The sequence below is a fragment of the Colobus angolensis genome, unplaced genomic scaffold (genome assembly GCF_000951035.1).
Source record: "Colobus angolensis palliatus isolate OR3802 unplaced genomic scaffold, Cang.pa_1.0 Scaffold41, whole genome shotgun sequence".
NCBI classification, from domain to species: domain Eukaryota; kingdom Metazoa; phylum Chordata; class Mammalia; order Primates; family Cercopithecidae; genus Colobus; species Colobus angolensis.
The window spans coordinates 5,648,970-5,670,830 of NW_012117488.1; the positions used below are offsets into that span (position 1 = coordinate 5,648,970).

A 21,861-nucleotide genomic window follows, 5' to 3' on the forward strand; every position below is an offset into this window, starting at 1 on the left:
GTTTTTATTCAAAGCAAGTCATGTGTAAACTAGTGGAGACTGCTTCTCTCCCAACTATACAAAACATTCTTGAATTTGTCATGATATCTTGAACTTCCTTACCTCTACTTGGTATATAATCAATTTCAGTCCTGCAACCTAAGCTAAAATGCTTTGAAGTTTCTTTTGAATAACCACATATAAGGAAACAGGATTAGTAAGATTAGAAGTGAGACCAATTGGATAAATGAATCATAAGTGTAAATTCCAACATAATTTTCTTGGAAATTTGTAAATATTTTCACACAACCAGATAAAATTCATAAAAATATATTTATTAAACAAAAATTGGGATATTGAAAATATTCCATTTGTTTACAAAAAGATAATGAAATGTTTCCCCTAAATTAATTTTGCTTATCCGAATCTTACAGCTATTGTGAACTTAAAATATGAAAAAGATCAGCCTTTAGGATCCCCTGAGCAGAACTTTTCATATCAGTGAAAACTTATTATTTGTGAAGCTTCTATTTTAAAAATAAGCCTGATTTTCTAGTATATTTGTAAATATGTTGTTGGCTTTTAAATTTAGGAAGACTAGTCTCAGGAACAGTTACTAATCTCTTTAGTCACATAAAATAATAAATAAATTTGAAATACTAAAGTTTACTTCATTTTTATCTACCTTAGGTTAACAGATAAATAAATTTTGTTTTCCAGCTGAGTCTTGATTAAAGACTGTAGCTATAAAAATAATTCATTATAATTGACTTAATAATAAATAGCAACTTAATCTCCATTGCAGGCTATTTTTATAGCATATTAATTTGGAACATTTTGTGGCATTTTTATGATAACAAAAAAACTACTTTTTATGTGATGGGATTGTCATAAATGTCTAGAATAATAGTAAAGAAATATTACCATGATAGCCATTGCCTTTTTAATGGGCCAGGCAGAATAGACTGGTCTGACTAGCTGAATGGATACCTCCTTTCTCCATCGCTCCATATGTGTGCCTTCTGAAAACAACTTGGTCAGTGAATATTAAAGGCTTCTCCAATTTTTGTTCAGGGTGTAAACACGCAGACATTAAATTTGTCCAAAGAGTAGAATATTTCAAAAGTAGAATATTGGTAGAGGGCAGTATGGTTAAAGCATATTTTTAAGGAAGACTAATCAATTTTAAGAATGTCCTGGGAGAATGATATATGTTATAAGAAAGATTATGGCTATTATTCTGATAGTATTCTTGTGAATTGTACAACTGATTTTTAAATTTACAACATATAGGGTCATGTGGGGGCAAGAGGACCACCTGGGAGTCAAGGTCCTAAAGGACAAAGAGTAAGTAATCTGTGGAAAAAAGTACATTAACCCTCCCCAAATAACTTCATAAATAGTGGAAAATGTGCAACAAAAATAGCATCATACCTTCTAGAATTCTGCTTAGATCTTGTCAGGTTTTTTCCTATTTTCATTATATTAGATGAAGGCCTACGTTAACTGAAATACGACTCATAATCATTTGTAGTTATAAAATCACACTTTTCCATTTTAATTTTTATGTATATCACTAACTCATATAGAATTCTTGTTTCTTATTCCCAACCTCCAATTCCATTCTTTGAGAGAATGGTAAATGTGAAGATCTTTAAATGAATTGTTTCTCTACAGAGTTACATAGCAAGGAAAAATGACATCATGACAAAATAAAAAGCAATAAGAAGTGGAACAAAGATACACAAGATGAATAAGAACTTATTAATTGTAAATCAAAGTTATTATAATCATCATTGTCTAATAATTATGTATACAGAATTAAATAACAAATCTTCGTCTCTTTAAGTTGTATCTTAAACATTAAATCGTTTTTAAAGAAACAAGAGCCACTGTTTACTGCGTGCCTGTCACATTCCAGACACTTGTTCATATATTATCTCAATACTCAAAACCATCCAAGAGGGAGAAATATTATATCTTAGATATTATAGTTGAGGAAACCGGGGCTCTCAAAGTTTAAGTGTATGGCCTCTATAGACACACATAGAAATGGCACAACCAGTATTCAAACCTCAGTGTGTCTGACTCCAAAGCCCGTGCTATTCAATATCATATAGAATATCAGGGAGTATTTTTAAAATAAATTTGGATATGTGGGCTTTAAGGATTCTGTGTTATGCCTTGACCTTACCTTGATTTAAATTTTAGAGCTTATGAAGAAAATATTTTAAAATTCTAAAAATATCCTCTACCTAACCATGATAAAAAAAAAAACCCTGCAGTTTTCCAGTTCCAGTTGGCAAATGGGAGGAGGTTATTAATGAATTCCCAGTTCGAAGTAATGACTTTAAAGTCATGTCCTGTGTTTTCAGTGAAGCTTGAAGAAGGAGAGCAGATTTGCCTTTATTATTGTTTCTTTTCTGAAAAACTATTTTCCTTCCTGGGTTCCAGATTTATACTCTATGGTCACATCTCTAATATATTAGCCCAAATGAGATTTAAAATAAAATAAAAAATGATGATAGATGATTTGTACCCAAACTGCATTTAGGGGATAGTACCCTGCCAGCATTCAATATTTAGTTAGGTCAAATGTGTTTATTCAACTTTGTATTAGTCATAATGGGAAAGTTCAACCAATTTGTGACAGATGAAAAAAAGAAGAAATACTTATTTGCTCCTTCTGTTAATTAAGTAATTTGAGTCCTTAGGCAGAAGCTGTGTATCTAAGCACAGTATTTTCCTAAACCACTTTGTGCTGTCTCATTAAGTCATATGGGAAGTTCGTTTGTTCTGCAGTTTTCTAACTTCACCATGATCCTATTACTGTTTCCTGATTTGTCACTTTATCATCAATTCCTACCTCCCCAAGGATCTATTTTCCTCACATCCTTCAAATACAGTTTACTGATTCTCTCCCTAAATGATTCTTCATCATTTTTAAAATTTTTACCCAGGGTCCAACAAGGAAGCTTTGTTTAGAAATAAGGGCTTTAGAGAGAGAGAGAGAGCTTTCTTTACTGAACGACTATTTTAGGTAAACAATGGACATTGGGTATACAAAAAGAGGACTGAAGACCAGAATATTTGAGAAAGAAAATAGTTGGGACGTTCCCTTCTGGTAGCCACTGATATATTCCTGTTTTTACTCTCTTCTCTCTTCAATCCATTTCCCACTAGGGCTGTAATCTCAATACTCTAGACCCATTCTTCCCAATGTTTTTCACTCACAAAAAAAAATGAGAATATTGGTCCAGCCTACTGAGATAAATGAAAAGGGTACCTAGCTGCAGATTCCTGTGTCTGGCCTTTCCTTGCCACCCCAAAGACTGAGGAGGGCACTATTTTCAGCACATCTGTAATCTCTTTGTGGCAAATACATGTCATAGTATGTTGGAGGGAAGCTCTGCCTAAGTACATTTGCACAGAGACCACATAGAGACTTTTCATTATGGAACTGGTACTTACACTCTCTTGCTGTTCTGACTGTGATTGGTACTGTTAACATATTGCCCTGTGACCATAATGAAGGGTAAGACTACTCCAAGGAGTCTGCTTCCTATCTGCTTCTCTCCTGCCCATCCATCCACCATACAGCTATCTAACATTTACTGATTCACTGCAATTTGTCAAACACTATTAATACCATGGAGGATTCCAGACTTAATTATCTCTTAGATCTAAACCACATAGATTTTACAGTCTAATGGTTTTTGAAGGATCATGCAATATTGCAATTTTTCCAAAGAACAGGAAAAACCCAAACAAGCACTAATGTCCTACCATCTCAAGAAACAGCCTAAATAATCCTGCCTTTTATATAGCTGAAAAAGATAACAGGATTGACTAAAAATATCATTCTTACAGAGGTTCTTAGATGAGAAACATGGCATAAACTTTAAAGTATTATTATTTATCCTACATACTCTAAGCTTTGTTTCTACCCTGCATGTTTAGCTGAAGAATAATTAAATAAAATGAAATAACTTAATATACCAAAGCTAATTAATATAATACACAAAATCATGTCCCTTATGTAGACAATATAAGCTAGCAGATTCTCTAATTCAGTACCAGAAAGACAGTGGTTTAGCCTCTTGGGTCCCTAGAAATCAGCACAACATCAGCTATAATTGAACTCTTCAATGCTAGGCAGCTGATCCCCTGGTATTACTCCATTACACACCTCTGTGTCCAGCTACCCAAACAGGAGAGATGACACAGAGCAAAGTTAACCGCATCTTTTTTCTTGACCATGAATTGGCAAGGATCATGAGACACATTTAAGTTGGCACTGTTTCTCTAGAGGGGCAGCATAGAGGCATGCAGCTGAGTATTTTTATTCAGACTATGCTGCTTAAGATTTAAATGGGAGGGAAAGATTAAAATAACTATATTAAAAACATGTAATGTTTTAAGGTTTTCTATGGAGGAGGTAAAATTGATCTGCCTATAGAAATTCTGAAATTTGTCCCTTCAAGGAAATGCTTACCATATAGTGGTAAGCAGTCCTCAATTTTCAAATTTAGATTCAAAGCTAGATTCAATACTGAAGCACTCCAGATGATAAGCCGGATCTTCCTCTGTGGTTTCTTCTCCTGAAATAGTTTATAACAAGAATAGACTCAAAAGATTTTTTTTCCTTAAAATCACTGATAATGTTAGTTTTTGCTTAATAGAACGTTTTGTTTCAGCTGTATAAATCATGAGCCAGAAAAGACTGCTAGGCCTAATTAGTTAGGCACGTGAGTGATGTTAACATTCATATGAAGTAGTGGTTCTGTAAATTGATCATTTGTGAATTTAGTTATTGCCTATAATTCAAGTAGCATTTATTTTACAAAACATGCTTAGTTTATGTAGCTGAGCTGTCAAATTTTTATTTCTGCTATGAGAACTTACTAATACAGCTCAGTGTAGCCAACTTTAATTTTCCTAAGAATGTAAATATTAGATTTTCTCTTCAGCCAGCATTCTCCAAGAGAATATCCATGAGATATTTTTAAACGGTTATTTTAAAATATAACTATGCCAAATTTAGGTGCCTATTATAATGCTATTTGCCTAACTTTCTTATAGCCTGTCATAAAGCTTATTTTGTCTTAGAAGTCAAAGCAGACGTATACACTAACCCATGAGATAACTTCTATAACCAATATCAAAGTGAAATTTAAAGATGTTGATAAAGCTAAGCTTTCAGTTAATTAGCTTATTCTTACTTTAAACAGAGAGAGTACCAAGCTCTCCTAGAGTTCTTCTGCCAGCCTTAAACTCTTATCTAGCAACTTTAGGCTTTATCACTTTTAATTAACATAACTGCATTACTCAGACCTTTGGGTTGTTTTTTAAAACTAAATGTGATTATCATCACTGTAGTCACGCAGCTTCTCTTTCTTCATTCTCTGTGTTTTCTTGACTTAGAAAATGAAATAATAAAGTGAAAGTATTTTTCTAAGTAAAGGGTTTTTTAAAGAAGCATTCTTTTATTTTTTATTGTTACTGTTTGTACATATTTATGGGGTGGGTGTGATGTTTTGTTACATGCATAGAATGAATCATAAACAAGTCAGGGTATTAGGTATGCATTACCTTTAGCATTTATCATTTCTATGTGTTGGGAACATTTCAAGTCCACTCTTCCCGTTATTTTGAAATATACAATAAATTATTGCTAACTACAGTCACCCTACTCTGTTATTGAACAAAAGAACTTATTTCTATATTTCATTGCATGTTTGTATCCACTAACCTCCTTTTATCTCCCTCTCCCACCCATACACCCTTCCCACCCTCTGGTATCTATCATCCTACTCTCTACGTCCATGAAATGAATTTTTTAGCTCCCACATATGAGTGTGTAGGGCAGCCAGAGATCACATCCAGCCCCCATTTTAGTCCTCAGTGGGTTTTTCAGCGGGATCTGGAAACCTGATTGACACCAGGCAGATTAACAAAGACAAGTTACAAATTATATTAGTTTTGTGTGTATATGGGGATCTTTACAAGAGAGTGAAGTCTGAAGTGCCCAAAACAAGATGCTTTTATACTTCTTAGACAAAGAGTGATAAATTTGAGAAAAAGTGACAGGACAAAGAAAATCTAGCTAGAGTGGTAAACATTTCTGGGGAAGTCACTAGGAGATATATTGGGAGCAGGGGTGTAAAACAGGTGGAAGATACGAGTTACTTCATTAAGTGTGTTTATTCAGGTCCATTGCAGCCTTCAATTCTAAGTCTCTGGTGATAAGGACTGTTTTCTCATACTGGTATGGAGAAGGTAGCTCTCCCAGAGGGGTCTTGGTTGCTTGCTGCATGCAGGAAGAGAGATCAGCTTGCCCTTCTGGAAACTACAATTTCTCCAGTGTTTTCATGACGCATTTGGGGATGGTATGTCCTTCATTCCTTCAAGTGAGAACATGCAGTATTTGTCTTTCTGTGCCTGGGTTATTTCACTTAACATAATGACCTCCAGTTCCATCCATGTTCCTACAAATTATTCCACTGTGTATGTATACCACACTTTATTTATCCATTTGTCCATTGAAGGACACTTAGCTGATTCCATATATTTGCTATTGTGAATAGTGTTGCAATAAACATGAGTGGAAAAGTCCCTTTGATATCTGATTTGTTTTCCTTTGGATAAATACCCAGTAGTGGAATTGCTGGATTGTATGGTAGTTCAATTTGTTTTTTGTTTTTTGTTTTTTTTGAGACAGAGTCCCACCCTGTTGTCTCACCCTGTTGCCCAGGCTGGAATGCAGTGGCATGATCTCAGCTCACTGCAACCTGTGCCTCCCAGGTTCAAACAATTCTCCTGTCTCAGACTCCTGAGTAGCTGGGATTACGGGCACCAGCCACCTCGCCCAGCTAATTTTGTGTTTTTAGTAAGGACAGGATTTCACCATGTTGGCCAGGCTGGTCTCAAACTCCTGACGTCAGGTGATCCCACCCACCTTGGCCTCCCAAAGTGCTGGGATTATAGGCGTGAGCCACTACACCCAGGCTCCATAATCTGCATACTCTTTTCCATAGTGGCTGTGGAATTAGTAATAATTCACATTCTCACCAACAGTATATAGGAGTTCCCTTTGCTGTGCATCCTGGCCAATATCTGTTGTTTTTTGTCTTTTTGATAATAGTCATTCTTTCTGTGATATGATGATATCTTACTGTGGTTTTGATTTTCATTTTCCTGATAATTAGTGATGTTGAGCATTTTTTCGTGTATCTGTTGGCCATTTGTTTGTCTCTTAAGAAATATCTGCTCATGTCTTTTCCCCAATTTTTAATAGAATTATTTTTGTAACTACTGAGTTGTTTGAGTTCCTTGTGTATTCTGAATGTATAGTCCCTTGTCACATGAATAGTTTGCAAATATGTTCTCTCATTCAACAGGTTGTCTCTTCAACTGTTGATTGTTTCTTATGTTGTATGGAAGCTTTTTAGTTTACCATAGTCCCATTTGTCTGTTTTTGGTTTTGTTTCCAGGGCTTTTGAGGTTTTAACCCAAAAATTACCAATGTCATGGAGCTTTTCCCCTGTTTTCTTCTAGAAGTTTTGTAGTTCTGAGACTTCATATTTAAGTCTTTAATCCATTTTGAGTTGATTTTTGTATATGGTGAGAGATAAGGGTTTAATTTAATTCTTCTGCATCTGGATATACAGTTTTCTTAACATCATTTATTGAGGAGACCATTCATACCCCATTATGTGTTCTTGGCACCTTTGTCAAAAATCTCCTGGCTATAAATGTGTAGATTTATTTCTGGGCTCTCTTTTCTGTTCTGTTGGCCTATGTGTCTGTTTTTATACTAGTACCATGCTGTTTTGGTAACTATAGTTTTGTAGTTTATTTTATTTTATTTTATTTTATTTTATCTTTTAAAGATGGAGTGTCACTCTGTCACCCAGGCTGGAGTGCAGTGATGTAATCATAGCATATTGCTGCCTCAAATTCCTGGGCTCACATGATCCTACTGCCTCAACCTACCAAGCAGCTGGTTCTACAGGCACGTTCCACCATGCCTGGCTAATTTTTAAATTTTTTGTAGAGACAGGGTCTTGCCATCTTACCCAGGCTGATCTTGAACTCCTGGGCTCAAATGATCCTCCCTCCTCGGCTTCCCAAAATGTTGGATTACAGGTGTGAGCCACCACACCCAGCCCAGTAGTGTACTTTAAAGTCATGTAGTGTGGTGCTTCTAGCTTTATTCTTTTTGCTTAGGATTACTTTGGCTATTTGGGCTCTTTTTTTTGTTCCATATGAATCTTAGGATTTGTTTTTCTATCTCTGTGAAAAATGACATTGGTATTTTGATAGGGATTGCACTGAATCTCTAGATTGCTTTGAGTAGTAAAAGTATTTTTTAAATGTAAAACATAAAGTGAGTGGTTATCATTACTATATGTATTCCTTAATTTTAGAAGGAGTTCCCTTGATTTGCAATACCAATCAGCACTTTACTTGTGAATGTTTAACATTCATTTTGTAAACTTCTGAATTTCAGGTCCTCTATTCCAGCCTGAATTCACTTGCTAACAGGATTAACCTTTCTTTCTAACCTTTGAAAAAATATGATAAACTTAATAAAGCATAGTCATTCAGTCTTTGTATATTTAGACATCATGGGAGTCAGGCTACTCATCTAACATCTACAGACTTCAGTTTCTTCATCTTAAAAATTGGGGTTTGGACTAGTTCAGCCATGGCAGTAGGTGATTTCTGTGCCCAAACAAGAAACTGGCAATTAATTATGAGACTTAGTCCAGCTAGATGCAGCCTTTTCTATGTATATATCTAGGCAGCCACTTAATCTGATTTATCTAAGAAATGAAACGTATTTTCTATCTTTGGACCAAATAATCTTTTTTAAAAAAATTCTAAATGTACAACTGTGTGTCTGGGGGCCTTTTGAAGCTTAATGCTTATGGCTGCCACCATGTAAACTCAGAATGACTTCTAACTTTCTAACTCTCTATCACTAGCCTTGGAGATATCTACTTCATTGGGCTTGATCATCTAGAGTCGAACTCCTTATCTTCCACCACTCCTCCCTCTCCACCCGAAGCAAACCTACATTTCTAATTTGCTTCCTATTGATGCTGTTATCTTCTACCAATTACTCAGTAATAAAATATCAAAGAAATACATAGAAATTCTAGGTTGTAAAGGAGTTTTAAGGGCCCAATTAATTACCAGTGGACACATTTTCAATTTAGACCTTACTTGTTTTTTATAGTATTTTAGAATGTTAACCACTCATTCTTTTTCACACTCTTTCGGCCTTCTTCTTTTGTTACTCAAAAAAGTTAGCTGTGTTTCTTTCAGAGCAAAAAGAGAAGAATTAGGCATTGAAGGTGCTAGAGAAAAAGAATCAATACAGATGGATGAAATTTCAAGATCATCTTGAGGGTTGAGGGTGATTATTAGAGCAAAGTCTTGAGGGACTTTCATGCTTAAGACTCGAGTCATCCTTTGAACGTTGTTCTTTTTTCATCTTCAGATACTCAATTATTGAATATTCTAAGCATGCCCCCTCATCAGAACTTTGCACTTGCTGTTTTTTCTGCTACGGTGACCTTCCCCAAATCATTTGTGTAGCTTGCAATCTTACCTCTTTTAGGTGTCTACCCACATGTCACTTTAGAGAGACTTTTCAGGCCACCCTATCTAAAATAGTCCTCTCCACCTTGGATACTCTCTAGTTCTTTATTTTTCTTCATTATACTTAACTACATATTTTCATTTTATAATTTAGTTTTATGTACTTATTTGCTTGTTTATGAATTCAGGGATTTGTCTCTTCTCCCTACCATGTCCTCTGGACCTAAAACAATGCCTGGCTTTTAGTAGGCACTCAGTATACATCTGCTGAATGAATAACACATGTTAAAAAATACTGATCTATTAAATTAAGTCCATGCTCCTCAACTTGATCTTCAAGGTCTTATACAGTAAGACTGTAGTTCAGTTTTTCAGTCCTTCACTGGAAAATAGAGCAGAAAGGAAGTTGGGAATAGATTATGGAGTACCTTGAATATAGACTTAGAAATTGTAGGGCCAGAGTTATGGCTTTACCAGGATCAGTGGAGCTACAGATCCTCCATGAAGTGTGTGTTCTGTCCAAATCCATGAATGTGCCTCAGAGGATAAAGGAATGCAGTTACCCTAAGAGTTCCCAAGAAGCGAGTCCTATTATAGTAAATAGCTTTTAATAATATAAAGCTAGACCAAAGCTTATCTCAGATGTGATACAGGAGAAGATTCTGAAGCCTAAAGGACTCCTTCAAATCTGTATGTTGTCCTGGGAGATGTGTATCACTGTTCTGTATAGAAATCTTCAGCATCAGTTTTCTGCCAAATTATTTAAAAAGTAAACTTCAGTCCTTCACCTTATAAGTCCTAGTCTTCTTTTCCACACTTACATCTTAATATTTGTCAACATGTAATCAATAGCCTAACCAAACAAACTGTTTTTATTCTGTGAGCATCTTTTTTCATGCCTCTGTATTTTCTTCTCATACTATCCCTCAATGTAGAGTTTCTTCTATTTGGAATAAGTCTATGAGAACTCGACCTCCACCTGCTAAAAATATCTTTATTCCAATTACAAATGTGAAGGTTGTCTCCTTCTTTGAATTCTTGTTTTGGTCCTTGGCATGTCTTATCTCTATGTATACATTATTGTCTTTTGTATATTTGTATAATAGAGAAACTTTCTCTCAATTATAAATCGCCGTAACAGTTAATACAATTCCTTTTCCACAGGTATTCAGTTAGAGTCTGTAGAATTGAATCAAGTCCCTGAACAAAGACTTTAAGGTCTTCCAAAGAAAGTGATAATTTAACACAAGAGTATTCTATCATCTTATTATAGAATGACTTTTGCAACGGCTTTTTTAAAACTGATTATTGAATGAACACTGAGAAGTTTCAAATTTACACGAATATTTTCAGTAGTATTTTCTCTACCTTTTCTGTGCTCCTGCCATCTCCCAGTAATTTCTGGCAAGCAGTTGCATAGCAGGTATAATGCAGTCAGCACTCATTTTCTTTCTTTCTTTCTTTTTTTCATTCCAGCTAAACTTTATTTCTTTTTTTTTCTTCAATTTTTATTTTAAGTTCAGGGGCACATGCGCAGGATGTGCAGGTTTGTTGCACAGGTAAACATGTGACATGGTGGTTTGCTGCACAGATCATCCCATCACTTAGGTATTAAGCCCAGCATCCATTAGCTATTCCTCCTGATGCGCTGCCTCCCCCAAGGCCCCGTGACAGGCCCCAGTGTGTGTTGTTTCTCACCATGTGTCCATGTGTTCTCATCATTCAGCTCCCACTTACAAGTGAGAAAATGCTGTGTTTGGTTTTCTGTTCCTGCATTGGTATCATTTTCTAATAATGTGAAAAGAGCACCATCTTAAAATATTAAACTTAAGGAGACTGTTTAGAGAAACAAATCCAGCCACTTTTGATTTAGAGTTGATTAAGAATTAATCCTGGTTGACTGCTGAGTAAACTATAAAGTGAACGAAATACCCAAATAACACACCTACATTATAACCACCTCAACCACTGAGTTAGCTATTTTTGTGCTCATTTGACTTGCTATTTGTCATTAAATCTTAAAAACATGGGCTGACTCTCCCATGCAGAGAGGTTGAGCCATATATGCAGCTGTATTATTTTCTGTTGTCAGGCATAAAATCAAGCAGAAGGAGTTTGTCAACTAAAGAAGGGCACAGCATCTTCATCTGTGAGGACACATAACAGTAAAAAAAAAAAAAAAAAGAAAGAAAAGGGAACATTTCAAATTAACAACAGGATATTTTTTCGCCTCTAGGGACCAAGAGGACCAGATGGTCTCTTAGGGGAACAAGGTATACAAGGCGCCAAGGTAATCACTGATTTTTCTCATTTCATATACAGTTAAATTTTATTAAGCCCGTATGTCCTGCTGGTCTAAAAAACAACATATTTCCTTACAAAAATATGATTCTAACTTTTCTCTTTGTCTAAGTATGAAACACATAAAAGTTTTTACTACACACACAGAGATGTTTACTTTTCAATATTGAACTGTATACTTACTATCTTTTTGTATGTGAATATATGCTAGCATATATAAGACGATAATTCACATTCTTACTAACTCACCTGGCTTTGATGCTTTGTTAGGGTGAAAAAGGAGATCAAGGAAAAAGAGGGCCTCATGGTCTTATTGTAAGTAATAAAACATTTCACATTAAAGATGAACATTTTAAGTATTTTTTGTTTTTCTTAGTATGGTTAATCTTTTTGGAGGGGACTACTTGACTCAAGCATTTTCTTTCTCGTGTAGGGGAAGACTGGAAACCCTGGAGAAAGAGGAGTTCAAGGGAAACCAGTAAGTAATAAAAAAAAAAAATCAGGCAATGAACAATTTTTATCTGCTATTTTTTGAGGAGAAGGGCTGCTCAAACAATGTTTGGGGGATTTTTTGACACATAAAAATTACATATATTTGCAGTATACAATGTGATATCTTGATATATGTATAAATTACGAACTGATTACCCTTATCTGCTTTATTCTCTGATACAACTATTGTTTAGTATTCAGTACGTTGGACTGAAAGAATGTAAGTTCTTTTTCTCCTTTAATCATTGGGTCATTGTTTTATTTAAGCAAGTTGCTTACCCATTCTGGGCCTGGGTTGTACCTATCCGTAACTGGTGGTTATAAACTGATACTTTTACTTCACTCTATGATAAGTAGAGTGAAGATAAATTAGTTTTACTGTAAAACCCATTTCAAAATAAAATGGCATGACATATAAATATAATGAGACATTAATAAAGCTAACATAATAAGTAACCTTTTTCGGGCCTCTTGCCTAGTTTTCTTTTAAATAAACTTGAATTCCTTTTAGCCCTTTGGAGTGTAGAGCTGTGTATGTCATCATGCCTTCCCATGGCACTTCTTAGGAGTTGTTAATATTTTATAATACTCGTTATTTTCCTACTGTCAAAAATCTTACCAGAATTATACATTTTTTTCCTGAAAGGCAACAAGTTCTGTGGTTATCATCACTAAGTAAGAGGAAAAAGAAGTTAAATAAAGATTTACCCACACATGCATACTTACACATAGACACATAAAATAGTACATGTATATGAGCACATAAGCTTAGGTATATGAATATTTTTACTTTCATTCAGAATTTTAATTTTTAATGATGACATTTTGATTTGTTATATACACATATATATAATATAAAGTTATAAAAATAGATAATATAAATAGATTGCAGCTCGGGAGACAGAAAAGGATAGAATAAAAATATTTTAGCTGCTATAGTATTAATAATTGTTTACATAGTAAATGTCACTGCATTTGCTTGTTCCTTTTTGAAATCTGCTGCCCCCTGCCCGCTGTTTCCCACAATAACATTGTATTTAACAGTGATCCAACCTAAAATACCAGAGACCTAAGACAGAAAATAAATGACTATGTCTGGGAAAGAACTTGTGTGTGGCATTGTATTATTGATTAACGTTATCCTCAAAGAATGTTACTTGAGTTTTAATATTTATCATCTGAGTTTCTATTATATTGATATAAATGGTGTTTGTATAGATTGACTACTTTGCTATACTTTATACAGTGCCAATATATTGCAGTGAGTGGAAAAGTTTGGAGCTCAAGTTCATTCCTCTCATTTAAAAAGAAATGAGGCCCAGATAAATAAAATTACTTATTCATTTTGTATTCATTGATGTACTGAAAATGAAGGTAAAATTATAGGTCACTTATTTTTGACCTTCCCTAGAATTTTACCTTCATTTTTAGCCCATCAAGGTATGCTTGTATAAATGTAATATTTCATGTTTGACTTTCTCAATTAAATAAAAGATACTAGAATCATTTTGTAACCTTACCCTGATTTGAAACCTTACCCTGGCAAACGTGTCACATAGTCTCCTGGAAGAATTAAGTTACCTTAGTGCATGACAAGGTTGGACATTAAATATGAATTTACAATAGTTATTGAGGTTTACTTGACTCTATACCTACATTGTCTCCTTCTCCTTGATTGAATTGACATCTTGGAGAAGCTGGGAACAATCAATTGAAAAAAGCCAAACAAGCCCCAAAGATTCATTTGATCCTTCTTAGTGTCTCTAGTCATTTATGCACTACCAACAAACAGGCAGTGCTGTATATTAGAAAACTAAATTCGAGGTCAGATTGACCTTTGGCCTAGTGTATGCTCCTGGAAACCATATAACCGTGTTTAAATTGGTTAGGGCTAGGCGTGATGGCTCATGCCTGTAATCACAGCACTTTCGGAGGCAGAGGAAGAAGGGTCTCTTGAGCCTGGGAGTTCGAGACCAGCTAGAGCAATGTAGTGAGACCCCCATCTCTAAAAATACATATTCTTTATTTTTAAAATGAATTTTTAAAAATGGTTAGGATAAGAGCTCTAAGGCCCTCTCCATCTCTAAGTTTGCATAATTTTAAGCCAGGAATTAAATGAAAACTGGCAACACATAGTGCTCTGGTAATCCAGATAACTAGTAAAAGTGTATTTGTCTGTGGACCAACACTGTTTCCTATACAATACTTGCCTCCCATACATCTGACTCAAAAGAAAATCAGGAAGAAAGACCACAATCCACTGTGTTAATAAGGTGTTAAAGCCTCATCACTATTTTAGGTTCTCTAAATAATATAAAAACTATCATAACTCATACATTACTGAGTACTTTTTTAAATCTAAATATTCTACCAGTTTGTGAGATAGGGGTGTAAAAATTCTCCCAACTATAATTTTTATGTTTCTCTATTTCTGCCTTTAATTATTTCCAATTTTGCTTTATGTATTTTTAAATTCTACTGTAAGTTTATTCACATTTGTAATTATTATATCTTCCTCATCAGCTGATCCCTTTTTTTTGTTAAAAAATATTCTTCTTTATCTCTGGTAATGCTTTTTACTCCTGGTAATACTATTTGTTGTGAAGTATACCTCATCTGATATTAATACTAATATAAAGTTTCTCCAGGTTTCTTATGCTTGCTGCTTACATGGCATATCTTGTTCCTTAATTTACTTTCAACCTATCTGTGTCTTGATATTTAAAGTGAATATCTTATCTTATAGTTAGACCTTGAGTTTTATTCATTCTGACAATTTCTGCCTTTTAATTTGAGCATTTGTTCAATTTCAATTTAATGTAATTATTGATACTTAATTGATATGGTTAATTTGGGTCTCCCATTTAATGATCTGTTTTTCTTTGTTTCCTTTTTGTTGTTATTGTTCAATGTCTTCTGTTTGCATTGAATAATTTTGAGAATTCTATTTTAATCTGTCTGTTGCATTTTTAGCTCTATTTCTTCTCATTATAATTTTCCATGGTTATTCTAGGTCAAGGGTCAGCAAACTTCTTCTGTGAAGTGCCACAAAATAAGCGTTTTATGTAAATACTTAACACAGGTGTAAGAAACTTGCCAACAATATAGGTCCATTTGCTAATACTTTTTTATGCTGCAATTATAGCATAATTATAATTATATTTCTATATAATTATAATTATAGCATAAAAAAGTTTTATGTATTATATCTACATATATTTTAAACTACACATTTGCAAAGTTATAATTTTTGCCTTAATATAAATAAAATGTTTTCATAATGTAAATGAAATACATACTTTAGAGATGTTTAATGGGGAAATAATGTTTATCATTTACCCACATATTTGCCTTTTCTGATGCTGTTCATTCCTTTCTGAAGATTTGTGTTTCCAAATGGTGTCAGTTCCCTGTAACCTATAGAACATCCTTTATATTTCTTGTAGTAAAGTCTGCTAGTACATATTTCTCTTAGTTTTTGTTTATGAAATGTCTTTATTTCTCCTTTACTTTTGAAGTACAGTTTCACCAGATATCAGATTTTAGGTCGACAGAGTCTTTTGGGGGATTTTTTTGTTTTTATTCAGCTCTGTAAGGATAACTTACCATTTTCTTTTGGCCATCGGTATTTCTGATAAGTAGTCCACAGTTATATATATATCATTATTCCCTTGCATATAATGTATCATTATATTTTATTGGAATCAATCATATTGGAAGTCATATATTGGCTTTGCCACTTACTAGCAGTCTTGACTTTGTACAAATTACTTAACTTCTCTGGGCTTCAGTTTCCCCATCTTTGATATAGGAAATCTTTTTATAGTTATAACAAATGTATAACAAATGTTATTTATTATGTTCCTGGCACAGGCTCTAAGAAATAACAACCAAAATAACCATTGTTATCCTTATGGTCATCATTATCACAGTTACTGGATTGAAGTAATGGAGAAGGGAGTTCTAAAAAACCTTAAAGATAATTTTTATTTTATTCCAGCTTGTGCTTTTCCGCTTTTTCCCCAATAAAAACAGAGTTCACTTAAATTATTTCATGGCTTTGCAAAAGAGCTTTTATGCAGTATCAACAGCATTAAAAGTACATGATAAGCTTAATATTATGTCTATACATACTTTACAAAGAAAATTGGACAGATATTATTTAAAGTTCTGAAGTTTTCTGTATATTTCAGTTGGTCTACTAGGCACAGAGAGATTCCTTATAATGATCCTATCTCTTAATTAAGGAGCCTGGAGTAAATAGGCACCATATCATTTACATGACTGAAACAGAGCCTCAACTAGATGGGAGTCCGTAATTTTACATGGTTCCCTTTACCTAGCCAGAAAAACTGAACATAGCGTTAAAGATTATAACTTAGAAGACAGTGTGTTGCTAAGAACTTTGAATATCTTTACTTCTAATTTAATGTCATATTTTTATACCTTTTAGTTTTTTAAGGTAAAATAGTATTTGTGATTAGCTGTATAGTTATCACCTTTCCCAAGGTCAGTAATGTAGAAGATGCAACTTATGGCTGGGCACAGTGGCTCACGCCTGTAATCCCAGCACTTTGGGAGGCCAAGGCGGGCGGATCACGAGGTCAGGAGATCGAAATCATCCTAGCTAACACGGTGAAACCCCATCTCTACTAAAAATACAAAATAAAAACATTAGCCAGGCGTGGTGGTGGGTGCCTGTAGTCCCAGCTACTCGGGAGGCTGAGGCAGGAGAATGGCGTGAGCCTGGGATGGGGAACTTGCAGTGAGCCGAGATCACGCCACTGCACTCCAGCATGGACAACAGAGTGAGACTCCATCTCAAAAAACTCAATCAATAAATAAAATAAAGCAAAAAAAGAAGATGCAACTTACAAATGGGTCAACATGTTATGTATTGTCAGTGGTCATCAGTGCCTCGCACACAGTAAATGCTCAATAAATCTTTGACTGAGTCAGAGAAGACTCAGAATTTGGTTTAGTGTTCTATCTACTTCATATCTGAAACACTCTTTTATGGTACTACAAAGAGTGTAAAGATGGGGAAAAAAGGAAGTTACAGGTTCAATATGGTTATTTCCGGTTACCTAGGTTCCAAGTCTCCTGTGCCTTGCCAGGGTTTAAAGACATAAGTCATACTTATTAACACATTGCAAGGACATTATTATTTTTTGAAAAAGGAAACTTTATATGGATATTAAAACTGTAAAGAAATTCAGATTTAAAATAATTTTGGATAATTATTTGTCACAGTATAGGAGTGAGGATTAAATAAAAATGGGAGTAGATACAAAGAACTCCTATAACTCAAGAATAAAAAAACAACCTGATGGAAAAATGAGCAAAGGACTTGAACAGGCATTTCTCCCGAGAAGGTATACAAATGGCCAGTAAGCACATGAAAAGATGCTCAACATCACTCGTCATTAGGGAAATGAAAATCAAACCACCATGGGATACTATTTCACAAACATTATAATGCTGTCATAAAAAAAAAAAAAAGAAAATATGTGTGGCCAAGGATGTGGAGGAATTGGAACCCTTGTTCATTACTAGTACAAATATAAAATAGGGGGACTGCTGTGGAAAACAGTTTGGTGGTTTGTCAAGAAGTTAAACAGAGAATTAGCCATATGATCTATCAGTTCCACTTCTAGGTAGAGACCCAAATAATTGAAAAAAGGGACTCATACAGATACTTGTATACCCATATTCAGAGCCACATTATTCACAATAGCCAAAAGTTGAAAGTAATTCATGTTCTTTGATAGACTAATAGATAAACCAAATGTGGGATATGCATACAGTGGACCCAACCTTAAAAAGCAGAACGTTTTCACGCATGCTACAACAGGGATGAATCTTGAAGACATTATGCTAGGTAAAATAAGCCAGTCACAGAAAGGCAGATATTGTATGATCTCACTGATATGAGGTACTTAGGATATTCGAATTCATAGAGACAGAAAATAGAATGGTGGTTGCCAGGGAATAGAAAAAAGGGGTGATGGGAAGTTAGTATTTAATGGGTACAGAGTTTCAGTTTGGGAAGACGAAAAAGTTCTGGTGACGGTTACACAGCAGTGTGAATGTACACAATGCCACATAACTACATTTAAAAATGGTTAAAATAGTAAATTTACCACAAAAGCAAAAAAAAAAAAAAATAGCAGTAAACAGAAAAGTTGGGTGGAAGAATCCATAGGAAAGCTAAGGTAAGGAAACTGTCTAAAACATCTTCACACAACACTTTTCCTACAAGTATTGCCTTTATTTGTCCAGGGTTTATGGGGATTGCCTGGAAGTACAGGTGACAGAGGACTTCCAGGAGAGCCAGTAAGTTTATGTTTATACTTTTCTAATTGTGTTTTTCTCATAATGTACATTTACATTTCCATTATTGCTCTGCTGTGCTGTGACTGGTATGTTTTAGAAAGCAGCATTTACCACAGACACCACAGACAAATCACATAGAATAAAAAATAATAGTTTATAGTGCCTTTCTGGTTTCATATAGTCAAATATGGTGCTGTTTTTCTGGAGCTGTTAAATCTGAGCATATTTCCGTTTTCAACAAAGAAAACTCTATTTTATTGAATCTCAGAAATTCTGTTTCTGAATGGCTTGCTGTTCTTATAATATTACATTGCCACACACGCACAATCACATTTATGAGGCAATTTCTATAATTAGAAGACCATATAGAGAGAAGCCAAACATTTTGATGGGCCAAAATGTGCAAACATGACAGAAATGCAGTTACATCAACAGTACAAAAACTTACATCAATACAAAAACTTATGAAATCATTATGAAACGGTTTCAGAGTTTCCATGGAAGGTAAGTTGTGAAAAGGAAAGACCTGTCACACCTACTTTCTTACAATTTATTCTTTTTTGCCAATGAAGTCATTCTTCTGGTTAATGATGTCAGATGTAATGTGCTATAATGTGCTTCTAAGATGTACAATACAATATAGTCTTTCAAACAACTGCATTGATTTTATCATCAGTTGACACAAAGATTTACAAGTGGCTTTTGTATAATTCATTTAGTTAGTAGCAAATGGAAAATTCTAACAGTCAAAGAGCTATTCTTATCATAACTTTTTCCTCATTTATATATTTAACCTATGATATAAGCTCTCAAAACAGTAAGTAAAGATTTGACAGTATATATAGTTCTTTCCAAATAAAGAATTTTAGATATATTGTTGATTTTTTAAGCTAAATCCTTCTTGGTTTTCTCCCTGTTATGTATATCTTAACCTGTCATTTCAATTCTGATGTTTATCTGACCTAAAATAATGCAACTCTCTTTAACATTATTTACTTAAGTGTATCCCCCAAAAAGTCTGTAACCTGCTTGAAATCAGAGACCATTTATTTTATCTTTGTAATCCCCTTTCCTGGTATAATGTCTGGTATATATAAGTAAGTGCCAGATGGGGTTAGAAAGGAGGCAGGCGGCAAAACACACATAGCTTTATGAGGGCTATTGCCAACATTTTTAATTTTTATCCTTAGAACAAAGGATGTTATTAAAGGTCTGGGACTAGCTTTATTATCAGATTATTTAGTTTATTATCTGATATCTATTTTGTAAATATCAGTCAAATCACAAAATGGAAGGAGCCAAGAATGGCTGGCTGTTGCAATAATACAGATAAAAATCGGCAGCACCTTTTTTATGAGCAGAGAAATGAAGTGGAGAGAATGATTCAAAAGGGGATAAAATCAATAGGTAATAAAGACTCCGTATGTGAAGTATAATTCTTAAATTTCTGGCTTATTGTATTAAAGAGTTGATGATAATCACTGAAACAGAAAAAAAAAACACAGAAAAGTAGGTTTGAGAATGGAAGATTATAAATTCAGTTTAACTGTTGAATTTGAGGTGTCTTTGAGAAACATGAAGTTGGCAGTTGGATTCAGAGTAGAGGAATGCACTGAAGTTTAAAAATATTGGATTAATTGCCTATAGAAAGAGTATAGAAGTGAGAAAAGGAAAAGATCTAAGGCTGAGGCTTAAAGAGCTACAACATTTACAAAACGCTGGCAGAAAAGGTTGAAACTGCACAAGAAACTGAAAGAGTATTACTAGAGGAAAATCAGATATGTAAGTTAGGAGTTTCAGCTATAACCATAACCCATCTTAACATCTTCATGATAATAATAGATTCCCTTAGAAGTATGTAGGCATAAAGTAGGATAGGTAAACCACAGCCCTCAGTCCAGTTATGCTTCTGTATATCAAATTTTATTGAAACACAGCCACGACGATTCCCTTATATATGTATGGCTGCTTTCATACTATGACAGCAAAGTTTAAAAGTTTTGACAGAGACCACATGACCCACAAGCCTAAAGTACTTACTGTCTTGCCCTTGAAAAAAAAGAAATTTGCTGACCCCGATGGAGATTTTAATCACATATGTACAGAAAGAAAATGTCTAATCAACGCAAACCTTGTAACAAATAATGTCCCTTGGTTTATGTAGTGTACAACCTGCACAATCGCCCTCAATAAGAGGAGAATGGTGACATTTGTTCATTCTCTCTTTTATCATTTTGTTCATTTATTCTTCCGTTTCAGAAGACAAGTTGAAAAAAAAACTCCTGACCTAAATAAATATAGTTAATATCTCTTAATTACTGAAAACTGCCTTTAAAGAGGGAACAAGGGGAATGCTATACTCTAAAATTTAAACTCTTCATAAGCTTGCTTTATAATATCCCTTGTAAATTTTAAAATATTATTTTCTAGCTACTTTTTCTTAGATACCAGAAGTCATTTTCACTTATCTCAAAAAATAGTTAATAGAATTCTCAAGTTAACTAAAAGTGTATAATAAAACTTCATTCAGTTCCTCATTAGAGTGGCAACAGTCTTGGAAACAAAAGATAAGAGTAACCTATATCAGCATCTCAGTCAGACAAAGAGAACAGCCAAAATAAAGCAGCAGATGAATTTCACTTACAAATATAATTGTAAAAATCTGAACAAAAAATTAAGTAAAATTTAACCGTGTATATAAAGAATTATCCACCTCAGTGAAGTAAAAGGAAGAATTACAATCAAGGAAAAGTTAGTTGTTATTAAGAAATCTATTAATATATCACAGATATAATGAAAAATACAAAAACAAGTAATCTAAAATTTAGCAACCTTTTATTTTTATCTTTATTTTTTTTCTTTTTAGACAGAGTCTCGCTGTCACCCAGGCTAGAGTGCAATGGCGCAATCTTGGCTCACTGCAACCTCTGCCTCCCAGGTTCCATTGATTCTGTTGCCTCAGCCTTCTGAGTAGCTGGGACTACAGGTGCATGCCACCAAGCCCCACTAATTTTTCGTATTTTTAGTAGAGATGGGGTTTCACTGTGTTAGCCAGGATAGTATTGATCTCCTGACCTCGTGACCACCCACCTCTGCCTCCCAAAGTGTTGGCATTACAGGTGTGAGTCACTGCATCCGACCAGC

The 21,861-nt window shown here is 34.3% G+C and overlaps 1 protein-coding gene across 1 annotated transcript in view; it reads left to right on the forward strand.

The window, feature by feature from the left end:
* COL24A1 (collagen, type XXIV, alpha 1) overlaps positions 1 to 21,861 on the forward strand; it is a 395,043-nt gene that overhangs the window by 232,189 nt on the left and 140,993 nt on the right. Inside the window, exons 28-32 of the mRNA XM_011956095.1 lie at positions 1,273 to 1,326; positions 11,825 to 11,878; positions 12,160 to 12,204; positions 12,323 to 12,367; positions 18,664 to 18,717. Coding sequence (XP_011811485.1) covers positions 1,273 to 1,326; positions 11,825 to 11,878; positions 12,160 to 12,204; positions 12,323 to 12,367; positions 18,664 to 18,717 — 252 coding nt within the window. The remainder of the gene's footprint in view (positions 1 to 1,272; positions 1,327 to 11,824; positions 11,879 to 12,159; positions 12,205 to 12,322; positions 12,368 to 18,663; positions 18,718 to 21,861) is intronic.